This window comes from Scardinius erythrophthalmus (assembly GCF_964197995.2).
Source record: "Scardinius erythrophthalmus genome assembly, chromosome: 20".
Taxonomy (NCBI): domain Eukaryota; kingdom Metazoa; phylum Chordata; class Actinopteri; order Cypriniformes; family Leuciscidae; genus Scardinius; species Scardinius erythrophthalmus.
Window position 1 is genome coordinate 31322819 of NC_138240.1, and position 19317 is coordinate 31342135.

The 19317-nt window shown below is 39.6% G+C and overlaps 1 protein-coding gene across 5 annotated transcripts in view; it reads left to right on the plus strand.

The window, feature by feature from the left end:
* tp73 (tumor protein p73) overlaps nt 1-18970 on the plus strand; it is a 47507-nt gene extending 28537 nt beyond the window's left edge. For 3 of the 5 annotated variants that reach the window (XM_081349048.1, XM_081349049.1, XM_081349050.1), the window contains exons 9-12: nt 401-549; nt 1641-1773; nt 14549-14642; nt 16759-18969. In XM_081349048.1, the coding sequence (XP_081205174.1) occupies nt 401-549; nt 1641-1773; nt 14549-14642; nt 16759-17073 (691 nt within the window). In that variant the 3' untranslated portion in view covers nt 17074-18969. Of the gene's footprint in view, nt 1-400; nt 550-1640; nt 1774-14502; nt 14643-16758 lie in introns of all 5 variants that reach the window. The other 2 variants (XM_081349052.1, XM_081349051.1) reach the window with 2 other exon arrangements.
* Nucleotides 18971-19317: the final 347 nt, after the last annotated feature.

Genomic DNA, 19317 nt, shown 5'->3' on the forward strand with positions numbered 1-19317 from the left:
ACAGCTGAAAGTCTGTCAATTTTGCCAATAAACCTGAATTGCAATTGATAACTGTAAGTAAATTACCTCTGTTATGATTTGCTTACAAAATTGCATGTACAATCAGTAATATCATACCTACCAATTTGCTGAATACAGGCCTTGGTTAGTAAATGAGTCACAGTGTTGATTGCAATATCATAGCTAAAATGTCATACAAGCCAGCTCAGTTTCAGTACATGGCTTGGTGAACTGATGAGAGGGCTTTGCACTGTGAATAATAAAGTGTGTTTATGTATCAGTAGAAAAGCATTTTCAGCTGTCCATGATATGGCCTCTTTCAGCTCATTCTTCAGCATCCAGTATTGTAGTGTTCCACAGAGGGCCGGATATAATTGTGTTCCTCTCATGTGATTCACAGGAGTCATGTTACCTCTCCGTCTCCATATGGCACACTCAATAACATGAATAAGATGCACGGGTCCATCAGCAAGCTTCCCTCAGTGAATCAGCTGGTGACACAACAGACTCAGCAGAACGCAGGACCCTCTGCATCCATGTCACATATGGGTAAGCTCCTCCACGACATATATATATATATATATATATATATATATATATATATATATCCGTATATGTATTATATAAAACTATTTTATATATATATATATATATATATATATATATATATATATATATATATGTTTAAAAAATCTTTAAAAAATGTTATTGATTTTGTCTATATATTTTAGTTACTCTAGTCTAAATTATTATATTAACTTATAACTTTTATTAAATGCAATTACTTTACTTTAAAAAGAGTGCTTTTTTTAACCCACTCAAGTAGGACTTACAAGTACATCGTTGAAATAGGACTTACAAGTACATTATGAAATTTCATAATTCTGTTGTCTTTAAAATGTGGTTATAGTGTACTGCCAAATGTACTGGCAAACATTTATTTTACACTACAATAATATATATATAACAAATATATTTAAACACATGAAGTACAAGTTTCAATAGAAATGACATTAAAGAGTTTTAATGGCATTTCTATTGAAACTTGTACTTCATGTGTTTAAATATATTGCACAGTTGTGATAATGTAGTTGCAGTTTAGTACAATTAAAATATATTAACTTTAAATGTAATCTCAAATAACACTAGTTAAAATCATAATCAAGTACTTTACATGTGCTTTAGTATGTTATTCAACACATCAAAATAAGTGTACTTTAAAACACGGCAAAAAATTATATTTAAAATGTACATTAAAGTAACACTTTTAATTTGAAACTATTACAAAGTGCACTTTTCAAAATAGTCTCACTCTTTAAGTAGACTTAAGTGACCTTTTATTTCAGTAATATATTATCTGCCATTAGTTTTTAAGATTTGAAGTACACTACAATTGCACATTCAATACAATCAAGCACACTTCTTTTTTACTAGGGTATCTCTTTGATTTGATTTCCTTTCATTCAATGAAAGCAAGACTATTGTTCTAGCAATGACATTTGCATTCATGAAAAGCTACCAGACATTTGGCCATTAGCAAAGTGTTATTTGATCTCTAAATCCCATGTGATGCTCATTTGATGTTTGGCGAGTGTTCATCTAGGTTTTGACGATTGGCTCTTGTGGATTTGTTCATGCAGGAACAAACATGATGGGTGGACACCACATGCAGTCTAACGGTGACGTGAATGGAGCTCACCCGTCACAGTCTATAGTGTCCACCTCTCACTGTACCCCTCCCCCACCTTACAACCCCGACCCCAGCCTCGTCAGGTACTTCACCCTGCAGTAGCACCAACCTGACACACGTGTACACACAGACTACAAATGATGTTCAGCTTCTTTCATATGGATTCTTACAGCAGTGCGACAGAAATTAGCCTCATGTGTCTCATCAAGAGTGCCTTCAGATTGTCTTATTCTGTAGAGCAGGGATGTCAGATTCAGTTTTAGAGGGCCAGTGTCCTGCAGAGTTCAGCTCCAACCCTTATTAAACACACCTGTATCAGCTAATCAAGGTCTTCGGGATACTAGAAACTGGTGTTTAGGAGCTGGATGGAGCTAAACTCTGCAGGACAGTGGCCCTTCATGAGTGAACTTTGGCACATGTGCACTAGGGCTTATTTACACCTAGTCACTTCATGCGTTTTTTCCTATCGGATAGACATCTGATCGTCAAAAGACCAGATGTAAATGCCCTACGAGACTAAGTGATCCGACCAGTGCTGATGCCGCTCTTTATCCTATTGCGGTCCTATTGATCCTATTGATAAATAAACTGCAGCGTTTATCTGTTTCATTCGTTGACGTGAACTCCGTTAAATTTGCATATAGCACGGGAATTGAAGATCGGATTTACATCCGTTTTGCCGAATGGAACTGTTTTAACAAATCAGATATCTATTCGATCAGTAAAAACGCATGAAGTGAACAGGTGTAAAAAGGCCCCTAGAGATAAATAGCAACCTTAAATCATTCAAAATGCCCCTTTAGATGCATCTCCATTTCACCACGACTTGATCATCTATCTTTACATAGTTACAGTTTTAAAATTACAGTATACTATTTTTTTTTTGTGCTAATGCACAAAAGAGGATTTTGATTGTAATGAAATCCTTGCTTTTTTAAAGAGGTTCCTATTTCAGACTTGTACATAAGAGTAATATCTTTTTTAAATATTTCTCTGCTGGTCAGAGAAACATTTTGACTTTAAATCATACGGCCGATCACGTGCAGTTATTTATCACATTGGGCTGGGTAGGGGATGGTGAGGTGCCTAAATGACCTGTACAGTTTTCATCAGGTGAATCTCACAAAAACATGTCTGGTACACCCCAAAATCAAAAGGAAAAAAATGCATTTGGCTTGATTTGTTTTAAACGGATATTTCAGCCAAAAATGAAGAAATTGTAATCAGTTACTCGCCCTCATGTTGTTCCAAGATTTTCGTTCATCTTCAGAACACAAATGAAGATCTTTCTAATGAAATCTGAGAGATTTATGTCCCTCCGTTGATAGTACACGCAACTACCACACTGATGCTTCAATAAGTTCATTAAGAGATAATAAAACTAATCCATATGAATTGAGCGGATTAGCCCAAATTTTCTGAAGAGACACAATCACTTTTTATGATGAACAGATTTAATTTAGGCTTTTATTCACATATAAACATTGATCAGTGAACATAAACAGAAGCTCAAACGAATTCTCTTGATGCGCGAGAGACATTGCTGAACCTCATTGGTTCTTGTTGAAGCTCAAACATGTAGCGTAACAAGAATGAACCTCATAGGGGTGTAAGAAAAAATCGATACACTTGAGTATCGCGATATTTTATTTTGCAATACTGTATCGATTTTCAAAAACGCAATATCGTTTTTTTTTTTTTTTTTTTTTACGTCCAAAAATATTCATGGTAAGACCTTAAGACAGTGGTTCACGTTTATGTTGTTTAAATCCCTACCAATAGATAGCTATGCTGAGACGCACCACTAGTGTCCTCGCCAGGCTCGCCTATAACGGTGCGTGTCCACTGGACATTTTAGGATTGACAGCGGACCGGAGAAAGCGTTGAGAGCGACCGAGAGCGTCAAAAAGTTGGGCAGTTCCTTTATACAAATATCAAGCGAAAAACGCAGTCTGCAGCCAATTGCTGCGAGGTTCGGGATGTGATGTCTACCTTGAGAGTTTAAACATATGCAAATTGTGCCGGAGTTTATGCTGGATTTAGTGCGTAAATCATTTTGTTTACAAATTAGACGTTGTGCAGTTGTTATATAGCCTATATGTTAAATATTTCATTTTGGATGTGTTTATTGTGATTATATTGGCTGGTTTTATAAAAGTTTATACAACTGAAAGGATATCTTTGCTTGGTGCATTTGGAAACAAAGCTTGTCTATTTCTAAATGTAATCGCGTGCATCGTTCACATCAAACGCGAAGAGAGCATCTGGCGCGAGTGATTGCAATGTTAAGTCAATGCAAAGACGCGTTACGCGCGTCTGGAGGTCCTGCGGCACGAGGCGTTTAGTGCGGCGCGGTTCGCCTCATTCGCGCGTCCAGTTCTTTTAAAATCTTTTATCACATAAAACTTGATTTCAATATATGACACATTTATTTTGTTCACTTTCATCCACTTTCATTCATTTTCGTCCAGTTCACGTTGTTGTTTTGTATTGTGACAGGGGCTATGTACCTATTTTCTTTTATTATGGCCTACTTGAGCATATAAACATTTGCTCACTAAGAACCTGTAAACCACAAGCCCAAACTGGCAGTTTGATTTTCTGTGTACTGAATTGTTTACCTAAAGTAAACTTCTTTGACTTTTATGCACATCATGTCTTTTTTTCAAATATTTTAATATATTTTACTTTTAAAAAATCCCAATATATCGCCTTATGCACAGTATCGAAATATATTGCAATATATTGAATCGTGACCCATGTATCGTGATACGTATCGTATCGCCAGATTCTTGCCAATACACAGCCCTAGAACCTCATTGGTTCTTGCAGAAGCTCAAACGTGCTGCGTAACAAGAATGAACCTCATTGGTTCTTGCAGAAGCTCAAACGTGCTGCGTAACAAGAATGAACCTCATTGGTTCTTGCTGAAGCTCAAACGTGCTGCGTAACACGAGAATGAACCTCATTGGCTCTTGTGGAAACTCAAACGTGCTGCGTAACACGAGAATGAACCTCATTGGTTCTTGCTGAAGCTCAAACGTGCTGCGTAACACGAGAAAGAACCTCATTGGTTCTTGCAGAAGCTCAAACGTGCTGCGTAACACGAGAATGAACCTCATTGGTTCTTGCAGAAGCTCAACATTGCTGCGTAACACGAGAATGAACCTCATTGGTTCTTGCTGAAGCTCAAACGTGCTGCGTAACATGAGAATGAACCTCATTGGCTCTTGTGGAAACTCAAACGTGCTGCGTTACACGAGAATGAACCTCATTGGTTCTTGCTGAAGCTCAAACGTGCTGCGTAACACGAGAATGAACCTCATTGGTTCTTGCTGAAGCTCAAACGTGCTGCGTAACATGAGAATGAACCTCATTGGCTCTTGTGGAAACTCAAACGTGCTGCGTTACACGAGAATGAACCTCATTGGTTCTTGCTGAAGCTCAAACGTGCTGCGTAACAGAAGAATGAACCTCATTGGTTCTTGTGGAAACTCAAACGTGCTGCGTAACACGAGAATGAACCTCACTGGTTCTTGCAGAAGCTCAAACGTGCTGCGTAACACAAGAATGAACCTCATTGGTTCTTGCTGAAGCTCAAACGTGCTGCGTAACACGAGAATGAACCTCATTGGTTCTTGCTGAAGCTCAAACGTGCTGCGTAACACGAGAATGAACCTCATTGGCTCTTGTGGAAACTCAAACGTGCTGCATAACACGAGAATGAACCTCACTGGTTCTTGCAGAAGCTCAAACGTGCTGCGTAACACGAGAATGAACCTCACTGGTTCTTGCTGAAAGTCCCTGTAAAGGCAATTCAAAAAAAAAGTTCTAAACACATTATAAATGTTAGAAATGTATTGCTAAATCATATTACAAAGACTGTGCACTGTGAAGTACTGAATTGTGGAGTTAGACCGTTAAACAGTTTTTCACCGTTGCTGTGTTCCGGATTTTTTGGGCGGGGCTAAAACGGGGGCTCGATGACGCACTGAGGCCCCCTGAGCTATTGGACACGCCCCTACTTGATGACGCACTGGAGCCCCATTCACATCAGTTTGCAACTCAATCGCGAGTTACTGTCAGTACGATTATTTACTACATCCTACAGTTTGCTAGCTAGCTATGCCTTTGTCACGGAAATGCGTATTACCTGGATGCGATCACGTACAAAACAGATCGGTGTCCTTATTTAAATTTCCGAAAAACTATCATATCAACAAGAGGTGGATTAATTTTGTGAAGAGCCACATGATGGAGAGCTGAGGATCACCGCCAAAACCCGCCTCTGTAGTGATCATTTTACACGGGATAGTTTTATAAACTTTCGTCGCAGACAACTGGGATTCATTCACTGATAATCCGCTGTTACTGGTGAATGTGGCCGAACCGACTATCTCCCGCCTCGGCCTTCATCCTCCCGTCGCGCCGACAACTGGTGCCATCGTCGGCAGTGCGTGCCCACCAATGAGTGTAAGTTGCCTTGTGTGCTTATGTCATAATTATAGTAGGTAGTCCAGGCTCGAACATGTATGGCTTTGTAAAACAAATTAAGCTGCTAGGAGCATCCTTTCCGGCTGTAGCGGTGACAGTTGAGTGTTGTTGTGAGTCGACGGCAGCGAGCTTTCCCGCGAGTGGGCGTGGTTTCAGCGCAGCCAGCGGACACGCCCCCAGCGTTTGAGAGCAGAGACTACTGCTCATTTTTTCAAGATTTTGATCGCTTATTTGATGTACTTGCCGGCTTTTTTTATCATTAAAATTTGACTGGGTGGCTAATAACACATTTTTCTGTGGTGTGACAAACTCAGAACACATACTTAATTTTGACTTTACAGGGACTTGAAGCTCAAACGTGCTGCGTAAAACAAGAATGAACCTCACTGGTTCTTGCTGAAGCTCAAACGTGCTGCGTAACACGAGAATGAACCTCATTGGTTCTTGCAGAAGCTCAAACGTGCTGCGTAACACGAGAATGAACCTCATTGGTTCTTGCAGAAGCTCAAACGTGCTGCGTAACACGAGAATGAACCTCATTGGTTCTTGCAGAAGCTCAACATTGCTGCGTAACACGAGACTGAACCTCATTGGTTCTTGCTGAAGCTCAAACGTGCTGCGTAACACGAGAATGAACCTCATTGGTTCTTGCAGAAGCTCAAACGTGCTGCGTAACACGAGAATGAACCTCATTGGTTCTTGCTGAAGCTCAAACGTGCTGCGTAACACGAGAATGAACCTCATTGGTTCTTGCAGAAGCTCAAACGTGCTGCGTAACACGAGAATGAACCTCATTGGTTCTTGCAGAAGCTCAAACGTACTGCGTAACACGAGAATGAACCTCACTGGTTCTTCCTGAAGCTCAAACGTGCTGCGTAACACAAGAATGAACCTCATTGGTTCTTGCTGAAGCTCAAACGTGCTGCGTAACACGAGAATGAACCTCATTGGTTCTTGCTGAAGCTCAAACGTACTGCGTAACACGAGAATGAACCTCATTGGTTCTTGCTGAAGCTCAAACGTGCTGCGTAACACGAGAATGAACCTCATTGGTTCTTGCTGAAGCTCAAACGTGCTGCGTAACACGAGAATGAACCTCATTGGTTCTTGCTGAAGCTCAAACGTGCTGCGTAACACGAGAATGAACCTCATTGGTTCTTGCTGAAGCTCAAACGTGCTGCGTAACACGAGAATGAACCTCATTGGTTCTTGCTGAAGCTCAAACGTGCTGCGTAACACGAGAATGAACCTCATTGGTTCTTGCAGAAGCTCAAACGTGCTGCGTAACATGAGAATGAACCTCACTGGTTCTTGCTAAAGCTCAAACGTGCTGCGTAACACGAGAATGAACCTCATTGGTTCTTGCTGAAGCTCAAACGTGCTGCGTAACACGAGAATGAACCTCATTGGTTCTTGCAGAAGCTCAAATGTGCTGCGTAACACGAGAATGAACCTCACTGGTTCTTGCTGAAGCTCAAACGTGCTGCGTAACACGAGAATGAACCTCATTGGTTCTTGCAGAAGCTCAAACGTGCTGCGTAACACGAGAATGAACCTCATTGGTTCTTGCTGAAGCTCAAACGTGCTGCGTAACACGAGAATGAACCTCATTGGTTCTTGCTGAAGCTCAAACGTGCTGCGTAACACGAGAATGAACCTCATTGGTTCTTGCTGAAGCTCAAACGTGCTGCGTAACACGAGAATGAACCTCACTGGTTCTTGCTGAAGCTCAAACGTGCTGCGTAACACGAGAATGAACCTCATTGGCTCTTGTGGAAACTCAAACGTGCTGCGTAACACGAGAATGAACCTCATTGGTTCTTGCTGAAACTCAAACGTGCTGCGTAACACAAGAATGAACCTCATTGGTTCTTGCTGAAGCTCAAACGTGCTGCGTAACACAAGAATGAACCTCATTGGTTCTTGCAGAAGCTCAAACGTGCTGCGTAACACGAGAATGAACCTCACTGGTTCTTGCTGAAGCTCAAACGTGCTGCGTAACACGAGAATGAACCTCATTGGCTCTTGTGGAAACTCAAACGTGCTGCGTAACACGAGAATGAACCTCATTGGTTCTTGCTGAAGCTCAAACGTGCTGCGTTACACGAGAATGAACCTCATTGGTTCTTGCTGAAGCTCAAACGTGCTGCGTAACACGAGAATGAACCTCATTGGTTCTTGCAGAAGCTCAAACGTGCTGCGTAACACGAGAATGAACCTCATTGGTTCTTGCTGAAGCTCAAACGTGCTGCGTAACACAAGAATGAACCTCATTGGTTCTTGCAGAAGCTCAAACGTGCTGCGTAACACGAGAATGAACCTCATTGGTTCTTGCAGAAGCTCAAACGTGCTGCGTAACACGAGAATGAACCTCATTGGTTCTTGCAGAAGCTCAACATTGCTGCGTAACACGAGAATGAACCTCATTGGTTCTTGCAGAAGCTCAAACGTGCTGCGTAACACGAGAATGAACCTCATTGGTTCTTGCAGAAGCTCAAACGTGCTGCGTAACACGAGAATGAACCTCATTGGTTCTTGCAGAAGCTCAACATTGCTGCGTAACACGAGAATGAACCTCACTGGTTCTTGCTGAAGCTCAAACCTGCTGCGTAACACAAGAATGAACCTCATTGGTTCTTGCTGAAGCTCAAACGTGCTGCGTAACACGAGAATGAACCTCATTGGTTCTTGCTGAAGCTCAAACGTGCTGCGTAACACGAGAATGAACCTCATTGGTTCTTGCTGAAGCTCAAACGTGCTGCGTAACACGAGAATGAACCTCATTGGTTCTTGCTGAAGCTCAAACGTGCTGCGTAACACGAGAATGAACCTCATTGGTTCTTGCAGAAGCTCAAACGTGCTGCGTAACACGAGAATGAACCTCATTGGTTCTTGCTGAAGCTCAAACGTGCTGCGTAACACAAGAATGAACCTCATTGGTTCTTGCAGAAGCTCAAACGTGCTGCGTAACACGAGAATGAACCTCACTGGTTCTTGCTGAAGCTCAAACGTGCTGCGTAGCACGAGAATGAACCTCATTGGTTCTTGCTGAAGCTCAAACGTGCTGCGTAGCACGAGAATGAACCTCATTGGTTCTTGCTGAAGCTCAAACGTGCTGCGTAACACGAGAATGAACCTCATTGGTTCTTGCTGAAGCTCAAACGTGCTGCGTAACACGAGAATGAACCTCATTGGTTCTTGCTGAAGCTCAAACGTGCTGCGTAACACAAGAATGAACCTCATTGGTTCTTGCTGAAGCTCAAACGTGCTGCGTAACACGAGAATGAACCTCATTGGTTCTTGCTGAAGCTCAAACGTGCTGCGTAACACGAGAATGAACCTCATTGGTTCTTGCTGAAACTCAAACGTGCTGCGTAACACGAGAATGAACCTCATTGGTTCTTGCAGAAGCTCAAACGTGCTGCGTAACACGAGAATGAACCTCATTGGTTCTTGCAGAAGCTCAAACGTGCTGCGTAACACGAGAATGAACCTCATTGGTTCTTGCTGAAGCTCAAACGTGCTGCGTAACACGAGAATGAACCTCATTGGCTCTTGTGGAAACTCAAACGTGCTGCGTAACACGAGAATGAACCTCATTGGCTCTTGTGGAAACTCAAACGTGCTGCGTTACACGAGAATGAACCTCATTGGCTCTTGTGGAAACTCAAACGTGCTGCGTAACACAAGAATGAACCTCATTGGTTCTTGCTGAAGCTCAAACGTGCTGCGTAACACGAGAATGAACCTCATTGGTTCTTGCTGAAGCTCAAACGTGTTGCGTAACACGAGAATGAACCTCATTGGTTCTTGCTGAAGCTCAAACGTGCTGCGTAACACGAGAATGAACCTCATTGGTTCTTGCAGAAGCTCAAACGTGCTGCGTAACACGAGAATGAACCTCATTGGTTCTTGCAGAAGCTCAACATTGCTGCGTAACACGAGAATGAACCTCATTGGTTCTTGCAGAAGCTCAACATTGCTGCGTAACACGAGAATGAACCTCACTGGTTCTTGCTGAAGCTCAAACGTGCTGCGTAACACGAGAATGAACCTCACTGGTTCTTGCTGAAGCTCAAACGTGCTGCGTAACACGAGAATGAACCTCATTGGTTCTTGCTGAAGCTCAAACGTGCTGCGTAACACGAGAATGAACCTCATTGGTTCTTGCTGAAGCTCAAACGTGCTGCGTAACACGAGAATGAACCTCATTGGTTCTTGCTGAAGCTCAAACGTGCTGCGTAACACGAGAATGAACCTCATTGGTTCTTGCTGAAGCTCAAACGTGCTGCGTAACACGAGAATGAACCTCATTGGTTCTTGCTGAAGCTCAAACGTGCTGCGTAACACGAGAATGAACCTCATTGGTTCTTGCAGAAGCTCAAACGTGCTGCGTAACACGAGAATGAACCTCACTGGTTCTTGCTGAAGCTCAAACGTGCTGCGTAACACGAGAATGAACCTCACTGGTTCTTGCTGAAGCTCAAACGTGCTGCGTAACACGAGAATGAACCTCATTGGTTCTTGCTGAAGCTCAAACGTGCTGCGTAACACGAGAATGAACCTCATTGGTTCTTGCTGAAGCTCAAACGTGCTGCGTAACACAAGAATGAACCTCATTGGTTCTTGCAGAAGCTCAAACGTGCTGCGTAACACGAGAATGAACCTCACTGGTTCTTGCTGAAGCTCAAACGTGCTGTGTAACACGAGAATGAACCTCATTGGTTCTTGCAGAAGCTCAAACGTGCTGCGTAACACAAGAATGAACCTCATTGGCTCTTGTGGAAACTCAAACGTGCTGCGTAACACGAGGATGAACCTCATTGGCTCTTGTGGAAACTCAAACGTGCTGCGTAAAAAGAATGAACCTCATTGGTTCTTGCACGTCAAGAAAGAATGCTTGAGCTTCCGTTTACCCATGGCCGTAGCCAGATATGAGGTCACTGAGGTCCGGATCTCAATATTTTTCCGAGGTGTAGGCTATATAATAAATGTTGTGACATAATTGCCTAATATATTATCACTACTTTACTGGTGCAAGGATATTGCACAGCACCAAGATCTTCTCATCTGAGCTGCTTCAGTGGACTAACATCGCTCGTCAATGTCAAAATATTTGAGATGACCAATCAAATCAAAGTAGGCGGGCTTTATGTTCACAGAAGCTGCTGAGCGCGAATTTCAGCACAACTCGGCGCTTCAGTAAACAGTCGTAATTTACGTGATTCATATAATGTAATAATTAGTAACTGTCAATGTGAGGGAATAAGAAACACATCTCTCAGAATCTCTCCGGGGACAGAAATCTCTCAGATTTCATTAAAATATCTTAATTCATATTTCGAAGAAGAACGAAAGTCTTATGGGGTTTGGAACGTCATGAGGGTGAGTAATTAATGACAGAATTTTCATTTTTGGATGATGGACTTTTAATGGTCTCTGCATTGTGACAGATTTTCATGATAATTAAGCACATTTCCTCCATAAATACTCATTTCTGTCACAGATCTGGATTTTATTTTTGTAATTCTCATACATTTTTCATTAAATTCTCCCTACAGTAAAAGCATTCATTAGAGACAGCACAACAAATACTAACATTTTATTTAAACTTTACAATTTAAGTAACTTTTTTTATTTTTTTTTTTTATTACGGTTTTATAAGAAATTAGGAAAATATTATAATCTTATAATAATTTATTATAATTAATGTTATTTAAAAAAATATATATTACACATTCTAATTATAACTATGGCTGTCACGATTCCTCGATTAAATTCGAGTTCTCGATTTAAAAAAAGAAATCCTCGATTGCAATTGATGCAAGTTGATTGTTTATATTATGTATTTTAACAGTATTGTTCTATAAAACCATATGATTTGACGTCAAATATCGTCAAAATAATCGACCGACTACTTGATTACCAAAATAATCGTTAATGACAGCCCTAATTGTAATATAATAAATGTCAAAAATTGTCACAATCTAAAAAATCTTGATAATTCTAAAAAAAAATACTTTAAGCAAACTATCATTTCTTTTTTTTTTCTTTTGATTTTTGGATTAAAATATATGACAGTGTATGATATATTCCATTCAGTTTTTTTGAGATTCACTTTCACCCAGTTATGTGTTTTAGTCCATTGCCACCAACAACCTGTTTACATTATTTACTAAGTTAATAGCATTGTCATTTGTGCTACTTTGCCAATCATAAGTCTTATGTATTGGCACCTAGAGTGATATTTATTTTAAACTAAATGTGTCATTTTCCATGCACATTGCATTGTTTTACCGACTCCATTGTCAAAAAATTAATTTATTAAAGGGATAGTTCAGGATTTTAGACATGAATCTCTATAGCTTCCCCATAAGCAGTGTGGTGCATTGACCATGACTTACCCCCGACAGCGTCCTGTGAGCCGAGCTCCGGTCCAGTTTTGGTCAAGATGAAATTAGTCCGGCAAGTTTGCTGGGGTCACGGCAATAAAGCTTTTTTCTTCTCAAATCAATATGTGTTCAAAAGAGTGATATATTTGCGTCACTAAAACGTTGTCTATGGAGAGGTCAGACCTCGTAATGGCTTGGCACTATTTTCTCCCCTGTCATATCACTGCGCGCTGCCGCTACCTACAGCCAGCTGCGAGCAGCGCAGGCGCACACCACTTTTTCAGTTGTTCGGCAGTGTTTACAGCAGTGTTTACGTGCTTAGAACAGCTACACGAACGAGCTAACATAGCTACTCACCAAGAGCGATCAGTTTGTACAGATATCCTTTTGGCTGTGTGTCAATGTTGTCATCGTCGCTGCTGTAGTCAGACATGTTATCGTTCTCTTTACGAGCTGTAAACAAAGTGACACGTGCGCGGCTCCCAGCTGGCTGTAGGTAGCGGCAGCGCGCAGTGATATGACGGGGAAGAAAATAGTGCCAAGCCATTACGAGGTCTGACCTCTCCATAGACAGCGGTTTTGTGCTGCAAATATATCACTCTTTTGAACACATATTGATTTTAAAAGAAAAAAGCTTTATTGCCGTGACCCCAGCAAACTTGCCGGACTAATTTCATCTTGACCAAAACTGGACCGGAGCTCGGCTCACAGGACGCTGTCGGGGGTAAGTCATGGTCAATGCACAACACTGCTTATGGGGAAGCTATAGAGATTCATGTCTAAAATCCTGAACTATCCCTTTAATATCAATGTTCCATCTCCATTTAATTATCAATGTATCAGGGTGAAAATTAAGGGCAGCATCTATAATTATGACAAAGCAACCACATGTCTTGGAAACTGTTTAGTTTAAAATGACTAAAACTGCTTTATTAAATCAGATATTGTGATCATTAAGCCATTTCAAAACACTTTACAGTCAGATGTTGAATTTGCTACACATACTTTACTCACTTTCTTGTAGTTTTGTTTGTCTTACTCTGCCTTTAAAATAACTCTGTCGGCTTTAAATTTGCTACATTTCCTGTTTTGATTGTATCAAGCAAATCTTTTTTTTTTTTGGTGAAATATTTATAATAAAAAGATCAATACAATGAAAAACTTGTTATGCATCATTAATGTAATTGCATGTTTTGATTGCATTTTTTTTATAAAATGAAATCCTATGCAAATTCTGAAAAAAATATTTGCATGAAGCATTTCATTTAACTACCATTCAAAAGTTTGGGTTCAGTAAAACTTTTTTTATTTATTTAAAGAAATTTATACTTTTATTCAACAAGGATGCATTCGATTAAGAGTGACAGTTAAAACTTTTACATTCTTAAAAACTATATCTATATTTCTAGTGAATGATTGTTCTTTTGTATTTTCTATTCATCAAAATGTATCACACGCTCCACAGAAATATTAAGAATTATATATAAAAAAAATAATGAATTATTTGAATTAAGAATGATTTCTGAAGGATCATGTGACTGAAGACTGGAGTAATGATACAAAAAAATCAGCTTTGATCACAGGAATAGAATAGAAAACAGTTATTTTAAATAATTGTAATAATATTTCAGCCTTGGTGAGAATATGAGAAAAACCTTTATAAACTTTACCAAACTTTTGAATGGTGGCATATATTACATTCACTTCTAGCTGAACATTTCACCATATTTAACTGGTGTTTGTATAATCAAAGATTTGATCATAATTATGATTACAATACAAATGCTTTCATTTAATTAAGTATATTGTTGCCTAAATACACTGACATTATTATTCCATCAGTACTTGATAATAGTCCCTGTGCAGATGCAAATGCCGTGGTGCTTTGCTTGTTATGTTCTCCATGGGTGAATATGTAATTCACAGGACGCAGCCGCTTGGTCTTAGTGGGGTTCCTTTTGTCTCTGAACAGTTTCTTAACCAGCCTGGGCTGCCAAAACTGTATCGACTTCTTCACGTCCCAGGGACTCCAGAGTGTGTACCACCTTCAGACTCTTTCTATGGAGGTAAACCAACAGTTCGGTCAATATGGACTTTTCATTCTTGAATCGTTTGTGTTTTGTCCTTATAGACTGCATTAGTGTCCAGCCAATTTTGGCCACTGTGATTTTGCCACATATTTTGTTGATCCTGGAACAACATTCCTGTCTGAAAATTTGATCCTAAACCTATCCCTACCCATAACTTATCCCTAAAATGAATCAGAGGGAAATGATAGGTGAATAACACTGAAGTTATTCGAAGCATCTAACCCTGGTTGAAAGCCTGAACTTAACATAAACTGTAAACTTGTCCCTCAGATCTGATTGGTTGATTGGAATGTTTCTCCAGAACCAACAAAGACGTTGATCCATGTTGCACTTGGTGAAATCAGATCTGAAATACTTGATTCTGATTGGTCAGAACTCAGCAGCATTTTGTGGACAAATATTCTTGTATAACAACACAAAATTTAGTGGGATACATAGATTTGCCATGTAATAGAGTGCAACAGTGCCTGTCCACTTTTTCAGCGTAGTTGGGAAAGAACTACAATCCCATGAAGTTTTGTGAACAGAATAATTGAATTAAACACGATTGAGAAATATTTAAGTACTTTGAGACCGTAGAGAGACTCGATTACATCATTTGCAGTGCTTCATTAAAGTGGGCGGAGTAAAGTTTGGTGCGTTTGATTATCGCAACTTTCTGATTGGTGGAATTTTCTGTAGAGCATCATGGGTAATGTAGTGTTTCACCACAATTTCTGCTGTTAAATTATTATTTTAAAAATAAGTTAAAAGAATGCAGTCTGAAGGCTTCAACAAAACCAAATACTCTCAATTAACTCTTTCCCAGCCATTGACAGAAATTTCCGTCTCTCTGTGTTTTCACTGTTCACTGGGTAGGGGGCGCTGTTAGGCATCTTCTGAAAGAGTGCTGAATCTCCTGATAAAAACACAGGTGAAGAAGAAGCAGAAACAAGCGATAGCATATGTAAGCAGATGCATATATAAAATAACGCGATCATCATCAAAACTGCCTAATGTTACTGAATTAAATGTCGACCCAGGACGAGCTATAGGACTGTGAAGCTTTAGGAGTGTTGATAGACTCGATCCATCTATGTTTTGATCATCGTTTTGAATTCGATCTGGATGTAGTCTTTGACAAAAACGAGATTTTCTCAGATTTTTGCTCAAAATGTTGCTTTTTTTATGATACTTACCCACATTCAATTGTTGATTAAAAAAAAAATGCATGAAGCTAGAATAAAACGTTTTTTTTTTTTTTTTTTTTTTTAAAGCAGAGGGTCTGTTCGTTCTTTTGATAATTTGCATGTTCAGATAGGCTATTCATACATATTCTGGGGGCCATGAAACTTTTGTGAAATTGTCAAAAACGCTGGCGGTGAAAGAGTTAACAACCTCGTAGCTCACAGCAGGTTTGTCTTTAAAGGAACAGGCCAACTTTTTGGGACTTTAGCTTATTCAGCGTATCCCCCAGAGTTAGATAAGTCTATATATACCCTTCTCATCTCCGTGCGTGCCGTAACTCTGTCTGACGCAACACTAGCCTAGCTTAGCACAAAGACTGGAGGTAAATGGCTCCAGCTAGCATACTGCTCCCAATAAGTGACAAATAACGCCAACATTTTCCTATTTACATGTTGTGATTTGTATAGTCACAGCGTGCACAAATAACAAGGTCACATGAGACACAGCCATCTTCTAACCGTATACATACTGGGAACTATATTCTCAGAAGACGAAGCACTGCTACTTGGGCGGCGTTATTTTGTCACTTATTGGGATCAGTATGCTAGCTGGAGCCGTTTACCTCCAGTCTTTGTGCTAAGCTAGGCTAGTGGTGGGTGCGTCAGACAGAGTTACGGCACGCGCGGAGATGAGAAGGGTATGTATGGACTTATCTAACTCTGGGGGATGCGGTGAATAAGCTAAAGTCCCAAAAAGTCGTCATGTTCCTTTAAGTTATCATTAAAAATGTTAAGAGTTTTTACTTCCGGAACCCGACTCTTGCACTCTATAGGGAGATTTGATTCACAAATTCACGTGAACGTTCATGGCGTGATGTTTACTGTAAGCACAATGTACTTACTACCTGTGATCTTGTGTTCCTCAGGATCTTGGGGCCCTGAAGATCCCTGAGCAGTTCCGGCTGGCGATCTGGAGGGGCCTGCAGGACATGAAGCAGGGCCACGACTACATCCGCTCCAGCAGTAACATGGCCACGATGGCCATCGGCCCCGGAGGAGAACTGCAGCGCCAGCGCGTCATGGAGGCCGTGCACTTCCGAGTGCGTCACACCATCACCATCCCGAACCGCAGCGGGGCCGCGGGGGGAGACGAGTGGGCCGACTTCGGCTTCGACATGCCCGACTGCAGGATACACAAGCACTCCATCAAGGAGGAGTTCGCAGAGAGCGACCTTCGCTGAGAACTGTTTTCCAACTATATTGTCCGTACTGGGTTCTTAAAACTGCAATGGACGGTTTATATTTTCCATATAGTCGCACTTCCATGTTTGACAACTAATGATTTGACGAGTAGAAATTCCCCGGGGTTCAAGCGAATCATTTTATTAGATGGCCTTATGCTAATATTACATCACACACACACACACACACAAAAAAACGTAACTAAAATGAATGGCATTATTAGGACATAGTTATGAATGGTTAGAAGCAGTGTATGATTTCAAAACGTTGCCTTATTTATTTTTTTGGCTTGTTGTAAATTATAATTGTGCAATCATGTATGATAAAGGGAAAAAAAAACAGTGTGAAGTAAAGCCCGTAGGTAAAGTTTGACCCATTAAATCATACTTTATATTCACTTAATTTGACAAAGCTATATATGTATGGCTAGGTCAACAGGCATTCTGTATTTGATTTATTGTCTCATTTCAATGTCATCCCATAACTATTATTTGTACGTTATCAAAGTTTCACAATGACAGTGATGAAGACCGCACCATAAAAGTGCAGGTACATTTATAGGTAACAGAAACTTTTTTTTTCTTTTTTTTTTTAAACAGGACATCTTTTACTGCTTTTGAAGTGGATTTTTTTTATGCATTTGTTAAGTATTATGTTGTTGAAAGGGAGACTGTATCACCATAAGCATTTATTTTCAATGCCTTTACAATCAGACTTTTAAAGTTCACCTGTTTTGTGGTATTAGCCTTGCAGGACAAGGTTTTATTTATCATGCTGTTTTGTTTTAATGTCTATTTTTCCTTTATTAGATGCCTTATGTTATCATTTTAATTGTCTCTATTTTAGGATGTTTAATAGTAAAATTTAAGGTACTAAGGTGAATCTTACAAAAACAATTCATCCCAGAATTACAAGAAAAAAATATACATTATAAATTATAATTTTGCATAGACATTAGGGCTATTACAATTTCGACATTGTGCCATTATTTGAAACATTTCTCAATGCATTTTTAAATCAACATAAACTACCATGATGCATAAATACATAAATATTAATATTCCGTGCATTACCCCAATAAGAATTTTGGTGCTACAAATTGTAACGGCCTTAAAATTCTAAATTCGGTCTTTAATCAAAATATAATTCTATTTTATTTTTATGTTTTTATTTTGCGGCTGAAAAATGACCTGAACATCATTTTGTGATTCACCTGTCTCAAGACAAAATAACTCAATCTTGCATGTACTCTTTAAGACCCAGACTTTACTTTAATATCACTACAACTAGTACTTTTGTTCAGCTGACCCACACAATTATCATGATATGATCCCATCAAAAACCTGATATAGACAGAGCCTTCATCAGAGGAGGACATCCAGGAACATTGTCCTCTATTTATATTTCTTACTCCTATACAGTCTGTGTATAAAACTGAACTAAGAGCTGTCTTGAACATTAATAATTTGGTGGATTGTATGTAGTTAAAGGTACATCTGTAACCTTTATTCAACAAGCAAATGCATTTGTAAATAACTAGTGTTAACCATATTGTTCATGTGATGATAACAGCACATCTTAAATTGGATGCCATTTAAGGGTCCCATTGAGGACAAAATGAGGTTTTTAAATTGGCCGTGATGGTGAAACGCCATCATATAGATCCAAGCACTTTATGGCTTTAGGATATTGTAAACAATGTTATATTTACAGTAAATATCAGTCAGTATTATGTCACGCTGTGTCATTTCGACAACTACAGATTTTAGAAATGTTTTTAAGAGTTAATATCTTGTGTTTTCATTAAAGAGCTGTTATGCTGTTTCTTTTTTTATATCGCCATGTTTGAATTATCATGTAAAGTGATTTCTTTTTCAAATAAATACTAAAGTGTGTAAAACTGAGGGTGTTTTAATTATGCAAGGTCAGTATTGGTTGAGGATCACCCACAATGCATTGGTCTCTGCTGGACATTAAATTTCATGTTGGCCATCTATGAGACGACAGTGGAGAGCATCTGAAAGAGATCTTGTCTTTTGCCAATTATCTGAGGGAAGAATGTGCTCTTTTCGGCCTTTGGTCCATTTCTCACATGTAAAACTAGTAAAACTGGTTGGTTATGCCCAGTAAACAATCATGGAATGCCTACACATTCTAGCTGGTTAAAAGTACATTTCAGACATCTTTATTCATTAAACGCTATAGGCTAATTGAGTAAAATCATTCAATTTGAATTAATATTG